This window comes from Chlamydotis macqueenii, chromosome 14 (assembly GCF_036417535.1).
Source record: "Chlamydotis macqueenii isolate bChlMac1 chromosome 14, bChlMac1.mat, whole genome shotgun sequence".
Taxonomy (NCBI): Eukaryota; Metazoa; Chordata; class Aves; order Otidiformes; family Otididae; genus Chlamydotis; species Chlamydotis macqueenii.
The window spans coordinates 19,203,623-19,218,763 of NC_141569.1; the positions used below are offsets into that span (position 1 = coordinate 19,203,623).

The 15,141-nt window shown below is 50.3% G+C and overlaps 1 protein-coding gene across 4 annotated transcripts in view; it reads right to left on the minus strand.

The window, feature by feature from the left end:
• SEPTIN8 (septin 8) overlaps window positions 1-15,141 on the minus strand; it is a 43,893-nt gene that overhangs the window by 15,171 nt on the left and 13,581 nt on the right. For all 4 annotated transcript variants that reach the window (XM_086758546.1, XM_086758545.1, XM_086758547.1 and 1 more), the window contains exons 2-8: window positions 11,888-12,002; window positions 8,246-8,441; window positions 7,380-7,560; window positions 2,645-2,806; window positions 1,599-1,695; window positions 1,069-1,237; window positions 671-803 (exon numbers count right to left, since the gene is read on the minus strand). In XM_086758546.1, the coding sequence (XP_086614672.1) occupies window positions 671-803; window positions 1,069-1,237; window positions 1,599-1,695; window positions 2,645-2,806; window positions 7,380-7,560; window positions 8,246-8,441; window positions 11,888-12,002 (1,053 nt within the window). The remainder of the gene's footprint in view (window positions 1-670; window positions 804-1,068; window positions 1,238-1,598; window positions 1,696-2,644; window positions 2,807-7,379; window positions 7,561-8,245; window positions 8,442-11,887; window positions 12,003-15,141) is intronic.

Sequence of the window (15,141 nt, forward strand, 5' to 3'; positions counted from 1 at the left end):
GTACGGCAGCCAGCGCCCCTGCACCATGCAAGCCCCTCGGCAGAGCTGGCCTCTGGGCAACCGCAGGCTCTTTGCCAAAAGCAGCGAAGACACAATAAATTCAGCTCTGCCTCCTGCCACATATCGAACTGGAGAAAGCGTGAGCCCTGGATAAGTGCAGTGAGCATCTCAGCTCAGTCTGCAGCCCTGCCATGGGGCTGAGGACTCTGTGGACTCTCGTTCCTCACTAATTCTGAGGACAGTCCATTTATTTCCTCCCCACTCACGGCAGCTGCCCAGGGCCTCACATCACTAATCTGGGGGACTCCAGCCCAGCTGCCCCCCTTACTCTGCTGTAATGTGAGCCTTCAGGGGTGAAGCCTACCTGACACAGACGCTCACCAGAACGTCCGGCATTGCTCTTCACTTACTGAGCAGCAGCCAAGCCTCCTACACTGCACAGGACAGGGAAGGCTGCTGTTTCTGAGGCACCTAAACCAGTGATGCTGTTTGGAAAACATTACCTGGTGTCCCCTCCTCTGAGCGGGGGAAGGTGTGTGTGTGTTTGGGCTCTGGCTGGTGAGGTCTGCTCAAGAGCTGCACGTGCTTTCCAGGATTCATACGTTGCCCAGACTCAGATCCTGTGCTGGCTGTATTATGTGTTTCTCTCACAGGTTTTTGGCACACCCACCTCTCTCTCCTTCTCCTTCAGCTCTGCCTCCGTCTCCTTGACTTTGTTAACAAACATTTGTCTCATTTCTTCCTCTTTCTTCTGGAGCTCACCCAAGAACTCTTTCCTTTTGGTCTCGTATGTTTCTTGGAGGCTGGGGAAGAAAGTAAACGAAATCCAGATTCTCTGGACATCAAGGAGTTAGGGATGGGGAAACACATGCCTGTTTCCCTTGCTCAAAGACAAACAGGAAGGGAAGGGAAGGGAACGCCACTGAAGTCAAAGTTCAGCAAAGTTCAAAACCAGTGCTGGTATTTTCCAGCCCAGCATTGTGGATACCACTTACAAACCTCCCATTTTTTGGGGTGTCATTACCAAACTACTGCTCTAAATTGGTACGAGACAAGAAGGCCACTCACCTGAAGGGCTGGCTGTCTGGATCTGTGTCCTTGAAGCCCATCTCTTCCAGTTTGCACCTCCGGTACAGCTCATAGTGGCGGGTGTGAGTCTGCTCCCGAAGATCCTCCATGTTGACTCGGATGAGCATTTCCCGCAGTTTCACAAAGTCACAGTGACTTTCATTCTCAACTGATGGAAGCAAAGGGAGAAGTCAGCAGACTACACACAAGGCGGGAGCACAAACGCACGTACGGATTAACTCCAGAGTCCCCTCCAAAGCATCTCTGCCTGCTGTCCTGCACAGGGAGCACCACAGCCCCTTGGATGCAGGGATTGCTGTTGACCATTACTATGTGCTGGTAGGAATGGGAATTCAAAGGGAAGACCAGTCAACCCACAAAAGGCTGCTCAGGACACTTCTGCACCGTTCAGCGCAGGGCACCCTCACGCACAGGCTCTGGTGGGAGGGCAGAGCTGGAGAGGGTGCCAGCATGGGCACAGGCACGCACGAGGGAGGTGTGCGGCAGGTGCTCGGCTCGCAGCGCCTTACCTTGCACCACTCCCCACGGGTACTGCCGAGCTCTCACCAGCTTGTTCCCAACTTTCACCTCCTCTGTGCTGCCGACCACAGCGAAGGGCAGGTGAGCCTGAAACAGAGCCAAGGCCGGGGGCTCAGTGCATGAGCTAACCCCTCAGAGATCAGCGCGACCACTAGATCCTCCTCACCCAGGCACAAGATCTACCTCAAAAAGTCCTTCCTCTGAGGCTGACAAGCTCCAATACTCAGAGCAGTCTCTGCTACGAACAGCGATATTATAACAGAGAGCGGCGCAGGGCCATATCACAGCTTACTAGCAGTGCTGGCTGGACTGAACTAGATGGGGAAATATTGTAGGAACACCATGATCATTACTGATCTCCCTCTAACCATTTGTCGGGTTGTTCTTGCAGCTGTAGCCTCTCCGCATGCCAAGAGCGGGGCACTCCCTGCCTTGCAGAACGCACAAGCAAAGAGATCCGTAAACAGGGCTTGGCACGGCAGTTTGTGTGTGGGCACTGGAAGGGATATGTGCAGGATACAACATGTGCTCGCTGCTCTCCCAGTCTGCAAAGCATCGAGCGCAGCCAGGAAGCAGGGCACCGTCCTCAAGCACTGCAGGAAAGGAGACAAAATAGACTCTAACAATTTTTCTTTTTTATTTTAAATTGGGTTTTCTCTGCTTAAGCCCCCTTACATCAGAAGGCTAATGTAAATCCTAACAGTAACATTTTTATTCAAAGTTTCTCCCTCCTCAAATTAAAAGAAGCCTAAAAGCAGATAGAATGAATTTTGAAGAAAGTATTTTTCAAAAATTCAGTCAAACCAATTCTAGAGCTGAGTGGAGTTTCTCCAGAGAGCCCACAGATTAAATAAGATCGCATTTTAATTAATTCTGTATGCAGTAGCCTCAGGCGTCTGTCAGACCCACAGCTCAACTTTCAAACAGACGTAGTGTCTGGACAATCCAAATGAAACTTGCCCTTCAAATGCATTTTTGTGCAGCGATTTAATTTGCCACAACTTCTGGAGGCAATGCGATCGGCGGCGTTACTCACGTTCATCACAGAGTTGATCTCGGCGACTGCGTCGTCATCTGTGGGGAACTGATAGATCTGCACACCGTTGCTGACCAGCTCGCTCATTATCTTTATCTTGAACTTGTGCAACTCGCTCTTGGAGATGGTGTCTGCTTTGGCAATAATCGGGATGATGTTCACCTACAGCAGAAGGGAGGAAGGAAAAATACCCAGGTGAGCAGCAGTTGCACAAGCTGGGAGCGTGGGTGCCTGCGGGGTGACCCGGGTCCTACCCCGGCAGCTGCTTTACATTTCATAAAACCACAAGCGTGCTACGTTTTGCATGCCAGCTGCAGCACAAGCCTAGCTGAACACTAGAGGGAAGAGTTTTCCAGGACTAATTTGGCTACCAGACTTCCAGAAAGACAAACACCCTGCAATAAATACACAACGAGCAGATCAAAGCCTCTGCTCTTGCCTGTGTATTTTGTTACACACTTTGAGCAACGCAGAGACAGTGTAACTGTCACATCTCCAGTTATCACCCATCCACTTCTGGCTGTTCTGACAAGCCGTTTGAGAAGACAAGCACAAGGATGAAACGCTGCAGCAAGCTGACGTGAAGCTTTCCCATGCTTAAGCAGAAAGAGCAGGGACTCCTCAGACGCTCTCACAGCAGCTGCGGATCCTTCCTGAGGACTCCCCGAGCCTCTCTGTGAGGATCACAGCTCAGGTGTGCTGTGCGGATTACACGGACCACCTGGGAAAGGTGCAGGGTGCCACACAGCAGACAGATTTGTTTTCATGCTGCTGTTGCTCTGCTTTGGTTCTGCATCCTTCGGGAGAGATGTGGCTCACCATGGCCTCGCGCGTGGGACAGCTGCAGCAGGGCAGGGTCTGTCCCAGGAACCTCTGTCAGATGTCAAGAAAAGCCAAGTGCAATACTGCAAACCTCTGCTTAAACAAACAACAACAAAACTCTGTCTGAACAGCAGCCAAATTCACAGCAGTAAAACAACAAGAATTCAGACAAATGAGGGGAAAGTCTGATTTGCCATCTAACTTTTTCCAACAGCGAACACTTTTTGTCCTACAGAGCAGAAATTCATAGCAGCCACTTGGTCTCCAATGGGTGCCCATTAAAATAAATGACCTTGCTTTCCCAGCTCAATTTCTCTCTGTAGCTCCATGTTTTTTCCATGCTTATTGGTTTTTCCTCCCTCCTCTGGTTTAGCACTCACTAAATACAAGAGCATTTGCTCTCTCCGAAAGAATATAATCTTAATTTGCTCACTGCAAATTTATCCGAGAGGATAAATCCCTCCTTTTGCTCAGCCACTGATCTGGCCTCTTTTCGCAAGGACCACAGACCTACACAGAACAAGGTCTGCTGCTCACTCCACTCCTCAGCAGGTCTATGTCCTCATTACAAAGCTAAAAAAGGCCATGACCACAGCTGGGTGCCTCGCTGACCTGCTAGGAGCTGAGGAGGCTTGGATCCACCATCTCCCACAGAAAAGGGTCAGCGCAGGGTTCGCGTACCACCTGCTCAGGAGCAGTATCTGCGGGGGAAAGGCACTGCCAGGTAGCTGCTGCGTGCAGGGCTTCGCGCTCTCCATCCGGCCAGGCACACTGACAAACCAGCACAAGAGCTGATTTTAGTCCATTTTCAGTTGGCCTAAGCAATTCCCCTGTCTTCAGCAGCAGGAGAAGGCAGGCTCTGCGGTCACAGCTGCTGCCCCAGCAGTGCTCAAACAAGGTGCAACCGAGGTTGGTTTGAGTCCCCTCCAAACAGGTTCCTCATGCTTTGAAAAGGCAACTCAGCCCTCGCTGTCACAGAGTCCAAAACCCAGAAGGGATTTACAGGTTGTCGTATTTCCATTAATCAATAGCCAACATCAGTACCGTGGAGTCCTGGAAATCGCATTTCAATGTTCCTCCCTCCTTCTCTCTTCCCTTGTGAGTTCCTCAATTTTTTAAATGATTGCTGGTTTTATTTTGATTTCGTGCATGCCTTGGAAACCCACAAGCTGGAATCCCACAGTTAACAGTGATACCTAAAGCACCATACAATTATCTTCCCATTTTCCTTTCTCTGATTTTGAGCACTGGCACCCAACAGCTGTCTGTATCTCAAATGAGCTCATCCCTTTATAAGGAGAAAGGACAGAGAAGTTTGGAAACAGGAAACAAATGAGATACGAGATGCTACCAAACCGAGCTGCACGTCTAATCCCGCCCTCCTACAGCGCCTTCCACAAAACGCACCTCCTTCCCAAGTCATTCTGACCACAGAGTTATTTCTCATCTCCAAAAATAAAACTACAAGACTGTGCCAAAATAAGTCAGTTGGTAGAAAATAAGTTTGCTAATGTAACAAGGCTACATGCATTTCCACCCTGTGAAATACAGCTGGATTTCTCCCCATCTCCAAAGCGTTCCTGAGCGCAAGTCCTGGCGGAGCCAAGAGGCAAATCCCACCTTGGAAACCAAGAGGCAGAGGAACAAAGCGGCTTGAAGCGTCCTCGCTGGCCCGTGACCTGCCTAGGATGTGTCAGCTCAGGGAGGGCAAGCAATTAGCCACAGCGCAACAACAGCAAACGCTGACTGGAAACCACCCAGCGACAGCAACCAGGGAGCCTCGGGATGCCCACGGCAGCACACAGCTGTGCCCGCACTTTCCAGGGCAGAGCTGTGTTCTAAATCTGTAAATCTGCTGCTCATCTGATACAGATGCAGTTTTATTCGTTTTATTTCTTTATCTCCTCCTTTTCCCAGGTTAAACCCAACCAAAATCCAACCCCTGCCAGGTCATACGCGCGTCCCAGCTACCAGCCAGGCAGTCACATCCCATCCGCCTCGAACCACGTCGAAGATGCCTCCAGTTCTCTGGCTGTAACCAAACACCCTAGACAACAGCTGGCCATGAGCTCAGCCAAACAAGCACTGTGTTCAAGTACAATGGAAGACACTGTTTACCAAACAGCTTTACCCAGAAGGGATTTCGTAAACTTCACACTAAAAGCAAGAGTCACTACTGAAATGGTCACACAGACTCAAAAGCCTGCCCAGCATCTGATGCCCCATCACCGGTGCGCCAAAGCAAAGGTGTAACTGAGCCAGGTTCCCACAAAACCGTTGTTAAACTGGTCTCAGGCCGGCAAAGCACCGTCTCTGATACACCTTTTGTCTCCACCGGCTCCATTCTCCAGCTATAAAACAGGGGCCACCAGCCACATAACGCTTTCCCAGACAAAAGCCAGGTTCAGGTGTGCTCACACGACTGCGGACATGAGTCAGTGCTGTCACCTCTCTGCGCAGCCAGGGTGACCACTCGCTGTCACCTCTCTGGAGCAGACAGGAAGCTGCCTGGGGTTTGCTGACACCCCACTTCACTCCGCACACGTGCTGGCCCCCAAGCACAAATGGTTCACGCGTGCCAGGAACAGGGCACAGCACCGTCACACACAAATCTTTACGGAGTGCCTGGAAAGCACCTTGATGTCCTGAGATGACACCGATGCAGAAATGCAACACAAACCCCTGGCACCCAGAAAATATCAATGCTCTCTACCTGTGCATTCATTTCCATGCGTGTGCTTTGCAAAGCCACCACACAATGAAAGCCAGGATGTCCTCAGACTGTGGTAAGAACGGAAACGAGAGCAAAGGGATGAAATTACTTCAGAGAGGATTATTTACGTGGAAGTTTAGAAGTATAAAAAGCTTGTGTGTGCACAAAGTTCCCATCTCTGTACGAGCACAAAGGATTTATTTTGGTGCTACCCAAGGACCACATTAAAGGCAGCCACAGGGAGATGTGAGAAGTAGGGAATGCAGAAGGAAAGGAAAAGCTTTGTGGGATCACCAGCACCAAGGGGAATCAGGCAAAAAGCTCTCCTCCAAACATATTTCTGGGAACATGTAATGCTGGCACAACACCAAGAGACAAGAGTTTATTAAGGGAAAGTTTTCAGATTCCTGATGAAGTCAGTGTAGCAGCCACCAAGGTTACAAACAGCCCACTGCAACGGGGAGCCAGCGCCTGCTCTGGAGTGGGGCCAAGGAAAAGCAGGCCAGCAGCCCCAGGTGGGGAGGGCATGGAGCAGGAACTCTGCCCACCAGGAAAGCCCGAGAGAGCTGCATGCGGACAACAGCCAGAGAAGAGAGCATTCCCAAAATGTAATCCAGGGGATCCCCAGGGTCCCAGCTGCCCTGCCTGCCCCCTCTGTGGACTGATCAGCATCTGCCATCTGAAAGGAACCACCCTGCTCTGAAAGACAGGACATTCTTGCAAAGAAAAGAAGAGATGCTGCTGTCACTAGTGACCTTTGAAGCCCTCTGCAGCTCCCCTGAAGCCAGCAGGAACAACCAAAAGTGTGTCAGAAACCTCCTGCAAGCTGCAGGAATACCAGCAGTAGTCAGTTAAGTAACCCACCGACCCCAAGGCAGTAGCAGCTTATGTACAAAGAAGCAACCCCCAGCTAGACCCTCTCACAACCGACTTTTGGATTCCTATGACCTTGAGAGTTTCTCACCACAGTTACATTTTCAGAAGATATTGTGATCTCCTGTCCAGACCTAGCACTACCAGCACTGACAGCACCCCACCAGGGCAGATGAAGTTTTACCAGAGTCCTAAAAACATCTCAGCTAGCATACAGGAAGGACTCCAGCACTTACAGGGAAGGAGTAAAATCTTCCACATGACAATCAATATTAACAGAAGCATCATCACTTCCAGAAAGAGAGACCGTGGTCTGCAGCCCCTTACCTTGCTATCCAACTTCTTCATTGTCACCAGGTCCAAGGACTTGAGCGAGTGCCCGGTTGGGGTGATGAAGTACAGGCAGACGTGAATCCTCGTGTCGTGATAGTTGAAGAGAGACCGGCGGATTTTCAGCTCTTCTTGCAAATAGTTTTCAAACTGCGTATCAATGTACTCAACTATCGGCCTGTAACTAAAACCATACCATTAGCAACCCAGATACTGGAGCTTAAAATGAAACAGTTTGAAGGCTTAAGGAGATCTCCTAGACATACCATGGTGTCACCTAAAAAGTAGTTCTAAGACTCCAAGAATTCAGCCTTACAAGGGGAAAAGCGTGGCATTTACACACAGACACTACAAACCAAAGGTCGCTGGCGCCTCCTGAGGCTGCACTGCAGTGAAGGACAGTGAAGCATGGAAAGAGAACTCTTCCACAGATCAAACTTTGCCCAGACCTCAGGGCCGAGCCATCTGGCTGTAGCAGTGCAACATGGCCAAGGAGAGACCTTGGAGTCCCAGAAAGCCTTTACCTGGGGCTTGAGCAAGATGTCTGTGTAATTACATGAGACAGGTCCAGAGACACCACTCACTGCCAGAACAGACAATTCCCAATCCCACACTAAGGACAGCTTGTTAGCTGCTCAGGCTCCTGGAGGACACCATTCTCTGTTGGAATGTCCTCTTTTGACCTCTCTTTCTGGCTGCTCACTGAACTCCTTCTACACTCAGTCCCCAGAACCAGAGCCACTGCAGGGGGCTATTCCATCAACAGAAACACGGACACCTCCTCCTTTGCAACGCTGCAGGCAGTTCGCAGCTAAGCCTCAGAGGCAAGCCCCAAAATGCTAAGCAGATGGCACGGAACCTGCCTTTCGTCTTTATTTATCTGATCCCCGAATCCAACCGCATCCACAATCGTTAGCTTCAGGTGGACGTTGCTCTCCTGCAGGTCGTAGGTCCGCGGCCGCAAGCGAACGGCACTCTCATAGTGACTGGCTTCCTCCGTCTCAAATGTGGTGTTGAAGAGGGTATTCATCAGCGTGGATTTCCCAATGCCGGTCTCACCTAGGAAGGAGAAATCATCAGCTCGCTGCAGCATGACTTTGTCACAGGTACTTCAAAGAACACTAATTACAGAGCAGAACTAAATTGTATTGTGAAAGGTTACTACAAATTGCTTGTGGACAGCCATGTAATTGTCACGAAGGTAACTGCATTCTCAAAGGCCTCCCACGCTTAATGCAAAGCTGACACAGAGCACTTTGGTCTCCTCTCAAAACACACTATCTTCCCCTCCATGCACCCTGGCTTTGCTTGGGATCCTGCACCAGAGAAGCTGGGGAGAGTAACGTTTTATTAGAGTCTTTTGAGGCCTCAGATGAGAAGGAGTAGAACTCAGCTGCTCCTGCCGACAAGGACTTTGGGTCCTTGCTGGCTGTCCCAAATGCAGCAACAGCTCCAGGTAACGCTGCAGAGCGGCACGGAGCGACGGGTGTTTGGCATGCCGTGGAGGGGACAGGGAAGTCTGACGATAAAGTCTCCTCTCACTCCTTTCCGCGAGATTCCCAACTTCAAACAGGCTTCTTTACCACTTGCTCTCTTTGCTTTGTCTTGCCGTGAGAGCCTGTGGGGACCTGCCTTTTTTGAGAGTGGAGACCCCTGTGAGGAGGGAATCTGGGGGCCTGTTTCAGTGCAGAGAAGCAGGCAGACAGCTCTGAACCTGCTAGGACAACCTGCTACCAGACTGAAAATCTCTTTTCACAGCAGAATAGATGCAAACTGTCCAGGATGGTCCCATTCTGCACAGACCTGTCACAGACAGCATGTCTATGCTTCAAGATAATAGGGCCTCCTCTGCAGCAAACAGAATGGGCCAAACTGGAGGAGAAAAGCAACAAACTCTTCCATCACATCAGGCGTGAGCTTCCACAGCATCCAAACAACACCAGCAAGAGAGCAAAGAGCTGCTGCTCTGCCCTGAAGTGCTCCAGCTGCACCAGGAGATCTTGCAACCCAGCCCAGATGACTGTGTTTGCAACACAGCCAGTTTCATCTCATATAGCTCTTGATTTCTGGAGTTTCCCTTCAGTATTTCTGCTTCCTTCAAGGCTGTCCTGTTGCCCCATGATTCTTCATGCCAGATAAGCCAAGGGGAGACAGGAGCGCTGTTTAGGGGAAACCAAAGTGAGATCAATACCAAAATGCCATCTAGCATCTGTGACAGAGGCCAAAGCACCACAACGTTTTCAGAAGCCATGTTCCACGGTGCATTTTTACTACAGACCTCAGCAGAGCCCTGTGCTGGAGCACTGAAGCGGGGCACTTCCAAGGCATCTTCATCTTTCCGGTAGGAGAAAAAATTCCACCAACTCGAACCTCTGCGATATGCAGAGGGAGAGAACACGGAGTCAAGAGGGGATAGCAGAGAAACTTGGTAGGGCGAGAAGAGTTCTTGGAGAACCAGTAGGGGCAAGATTAGGAGAAGTTGCCCATCTGTAGCCCTCCTGTTCAACAGCCACTGAAGGACACCTGGGATGCATCACAAAAACCTCCATCCCAGAATATTTGGCTCACAGGCTGTCTGTGAGCCAGAAAGGCTTTGAACTCTTGCTCCTGGTAACTAAAGGAGACTCTGATATTCTCCAGACTGGCTTACAAGAGGGCCCATTTAAACTCCTCATCCACTAGATGCAAAACTTTTCGCCAAGGGAGCGAAGGGAAGCAAAATCCAAGGAAACGGTGTTCCACTCCACGCTCCCTTCCCAGGCGGTCCATCACAGCACACCTTCGGCACAGCCAGCCACCGCTCCCGTGGAGCGCAGCCCCCCTCGCTGAACCCAGCCGCCTCTGAGCAGCACGGCAGCGGACGCGCCGGTGGGAGAGCAGGAGGGTGAGCGAGTTTCTGTCCGAGGGAGATGCCATGGCTGCTGCCAAGTGGTTTAGGCTTTCTCCTTCTTCAAGCACAACCACGAACACCACATGGTGCTCAGAACAGGGCAGAGGTATGTACTGCTTCCTACCTGTGGCTAAGAGTTGTGCAAGGAAATAAAACCAGTCCGGTGCTCTGGATTAACCTGAAAGGGAAGTCATATGGAGAACCCACTACTGATCCAAGTCACTTTCTCCTGCATTGCGGGCACAGTTGGGAGCAGGAACTGGCAAACGAGGGTACGGGTTTGGGTTTTTTTTCCTTTTGTCCAAAAAATATGTGGTCGTTTTTTCCAGCGTGTCACAAATGGCACGGCCAGTTGAGAAGACAGGAGTATCCATTCTGCTGTCCCCAAGAACAACACGAATTAAAAACATATTGCCCTCTGCTGCAATGACCCTTCTGCTAAGGAAGAAGCCTCCGAAGCTCAGCTGTGATTTCAGCCACACCTTTTACTTGGGGTTTGGATACACAAAAGTGGCTTAGGTATGGCACAAAGACCTTGTGCAAGTTGTCAGGGTTTCACTGCACAGTCGACAGAGTGATACTCTCCCCGGGCAGATCGAGGGCTGGGCAGGGAGCTGCTGTCTCTGGATGTATTTCTGCTCCTCTAGCACCTTACAACACCTCAGACCTCATACACAATACGAGAACCACCCAAAGTAAAAACAACGCTCATCTCATCACTGGAACTGGTTTCTAGTACTCTAGCCAGCACCACTGCTAGATCATTTCAATGCCAAAATTAAAAACCAAGAATATAACGAGGTTATTTAAAAGTCAGCCTCTCGCATCTGCTCACAGCCTTCACAACAAATAATGGGAACACTCCCTCTCCGAGCGCAGAGATGGTCATGCTTCAAGCCCTTTCCTGGGAAAGCATCAGCTAGGCACAGCTCAGGTAGAAACCTCTGATCCCGAGCGCTGGGGTGCAGGCGTATACTCAGAAACGACAGAGTTATCACCAGCAGCTCTCAGCTAACACACGGTGCCTCTGACTGCAGCTACTTGGGCACTGTATTCACTGAGAAGCTGCTCATGCCAGCCACCTCAGCTTGCAAATGGAAATATTTAATTTGCAACATACAGTCTTCCCTTAATCCTTCCTATCGCAAAGCTGTTGCGGCGGTGGAGACGAGCAACGCCTCACTGATTACGGAAATTCTTCTGGTTTGACCCACAAGGCTCAGCCACTCGGACCTCCCTGCCGCTCTCTGCAGCTTCTGCACCAGCACTGGCAGCTCAGCTCATCGCAGAGCTGGGTAGTCCCACACCCATTTCCTCCTCGGCCCTCCTCAAAGGCAGAAAGTTGATATATTAAAGCTTTTCTCAAAACTCTTTCTAATTTTGGGCAATGAGTCTCCAACATTACTTGCAAAAGTCACAACCCAGAAGCACCAAGCTCTGCAGAGCTCAACTTCATTGAAATTATTATGCATCTTTTAAGAGAGTCATGCATTTCTGACTTGCTCAAAGTCACTGCTGAAGCCTGGGGTGCAGCAGGACACACAAAAAAATCCTCATCCCAACCTCACCGCACCGCCAGCTCAGCCCACGTGTGTCTGCAGAGGACCGTGCTCACCCACACAGAGGATGTTGAAGCTGAAGCCTTGTGTGACCGACTTGCTGACCAGCTGATCGGGGAGACTGTCGAAGCCCACATGGCCTCCTAGGGAAAGGTTCCTCTTCTCTTCATTCTGGGAGGGAGAAAGAGGGAGAAGAAGGCAGATTAGCAAACTGCACTGAGATGGCAAGTCAGATTGATGAGAGGAACCACCAAGCCCGAGAAATAACCACCCTCCCGGGCACGGCAGAGCCACTGACACAAACCCGACACTGCCCACGAGAGCTTGTTCTGGCACGGCACAGCGCAAGCTCCCCAACAGCCACCAACAACAGAAGAGAGAGGGAAAAATACTGATCTTCACAGGGAATTGGGAGAACTAAGCTACCAAGCTAACAAAGCAAAGAAAACACCAGCATGAGCTCCAACTACGTGCAGCTGGGAGAGATTAGCAAAGGAAAACCCAGCACTGTGTCTTTTAGCACTCATTATTTATTTTATTTTCTTAAACCCTCCAGCACTGAATTCAGCTCGACAGACTCTGCATTTTCCCCCTCCTGAGTACATGATCTCTTTTTCCTTTGCTATTGCCATAAGCAGCGTGGTTTTGCTCGCTCAGGCGTTCAGGGGTGCTGGTCGCACAGGCAGGGCGGGGAACCCTCTTGCTTTACCATCTGTGACCACGTAGTTTTCCTTCGTTTCTCCGCTGTTCCTGTTCCTGCCTCCCCGATATGCGCTTTGTTCTTCCCTCTGCCTCCTCCCTCCCCCAGAGGAAGAGGAAGCTGATCACCTGTTGGAAGCTTTGTTTTGAAACTAAGACAGTAAACACTTGAGGAGACAACAGGTTCATGCCCTGCGTGATACAGAGAGGCAGCCCAGATCTGCTACAATTGCAGAAGAGAGGATTCCACAGAAGGGTCATTTCTGTTTCTAGTGGTTAAAAACAGCAGAGTTTGGATTTGCACAAGTATTTCAACAGATGTTGCCGCCTCTCTATACAACTGAACACTGTCCGAACCCAGGGACCCACTGCAGCCTCTCAAGCACTCCTCCCCTTCCCAGGAGAAGCAAGAATACGCGATTTCAGACCATGATTCGTTCACCTCACAGCTTCTTTGCTAAATGAGTCCATTTTTCTTAAATCACCAGCGCACAGTAGAAGAGAGGGATGGAAAATGCGTCTGTCCTTTGCCTGGCTCTGGTTCTTCTGCCCGTCCCCGACAATTTGGACTTCCCGTCCCAGCACTAAGGCTGCGAGACAACAGCATCGTACCCTGGGAAGAGCCTAAGCTGGCTGTCAAACTTTAAATCATCTCAAGGAGAAAATAAATGACGTGATAAGCCTTGCATACTGCCCGATGCCTGCAGTAACACTGCTAAACAAAACACGCACCTCTGTTCACCCGCAGCTCAACTCACAGCCCGCTTTGGTCCTGCCTTTGGAAGAACAAACACTCTCAGCTTTGTAAAGTAAACCCTTCAGATAACAAGAACAACTCGTGAACAGCTGAAGCGGCTCCTGTGTCTCATGTACAAACCTTCTGGCTGTGCCGGTCAGCATTTGTTACCAACTTCTAGATTATTTTAGCCCAGCGCTCTCCCAAGGGTCTCCCGGGACAGAAACACAACCAAGCGGTAGCTGGGCTCCTGCGATCAATCCTGTTCATCCCACCAGGATCGACTGTGCTCACTAAGCACAAATAGCAATCGCTTAAAGCTTTCCTGTGGGACAGACTGCATCGGCTAAGGTTTTAAGGTGGCCAAAAGTTATGGGGAATTAAAAAGGGCTCCTAAGACACGGAAACCTCTAAGTTATACCACACAGAGATGCTAAAGCTCAGACTAACACCTCTGCAAGGGACAGACCCCAACTGCAGGACAATTCCCCAGCACATGGGGAGAAAAGCGAGTCTGTGCCGATCCAGGCAGCCCAACGTTGAACTGCAGACCCAGTATGGGATGGTACAGCTACACTGGGAAGGGGAACTTGGACGCATGTGTGCTAGAAAAGGGCTCAGAGTTGTTTAGGTTTGTTTTTCCTCCTAAGGAGGAGACTGTCACACGGCACAGGAACTCACCGTGTGCATCAGCAGAGCTCAGGGGGCTTCCTCAGGCTCTCAGCCCCATCCCCTCAGCCCCCACTCTTCCTCTCCCTCCGTGCTTTTCCGAGCCAGCACCTTGCGGAGCTGAAAACGCCGTTTCCCACCACTGCAATGCAGTGACAGCCGAGCAAGCCGTTCCCACAGAAAGTCACCCAGTTTGACAGTTACACTTTGTGTCTTTTCATTTTAAATAACAAACAAAAACAAGCAAACAAAAACACAAACCAGAAGCCTGGGATGACATTTTGGATGGGAAATAAATACAGGCTGCCGATGGCTATGATTAGGCTGAGAGTGCCGGAGGCTGGGAGGAGGTTTCCAGGCAACAGGCAGCACCACTGCTCGGGATTTTAAAATAGGCTCCGGCTCGCGAGGCTGCATTGAGAACTCAGTCATGCTTCGGCCGGAGGAAACCCAAATGCGTTCGCGCAGGGCTTTCTTTTTCTCTTCTTTTTTTTTTTGTATTTGGTTGCTCTTCATTACAGGACAAGAATACGCTTACTCAAAACTGCCCGCCATCTCTTAAAGCTGCTAAACCAACCAGCCAAGCGTCAGTGAAATATTTTTGTCAGTGACCTTGAAATGCAGTTTCCTTTTATTTCTGTAAGCAGCGATAATAATCTGGTTCAAGTTCAAGATGCTGCCGATACCAAAGCAGAAAATAATTTGCTGTGCCTGCAGTCCATTCAGCCATCAGTCAGCCTCTGACGGGGTTTTGCTATTGTTGCTGTGTTAGGACAAACAACTGCTAAAAAGTAATAAGATTATGAAAAGAAAGAAAGAAGAAGAAAAAAAAAAGTTCTCAGTTTCAGGCTTTCCCTCCAATCCATCGAGCTTACAAACTTGACAGCCTTGCGAATGCAACCCATTTTTCTGCTCACTCGTGCTGCTTGGTGCCCTGACCTGCCCTGGAGAGGAACCTCCCCACCATCCGATGAGCAACCACCAGCACTTCCTCCTGCGTCCACCCGCAACTGATTGTGAGTCCCACTCCCAACAACCAACCCTTCTGGCCAGCTCCGAGCGCCCAGGGCTGCTCAAGGACAGCTCGACACGGTTCACCTGCTTGTAAAGACAACAAGGTCACACTCAGAACTGAACTCCTTCCAGCAGAAGTTGCCAGGCTGCGACGCTCAGCATCAATAATCAATGCAGAATACAAATGCTGCA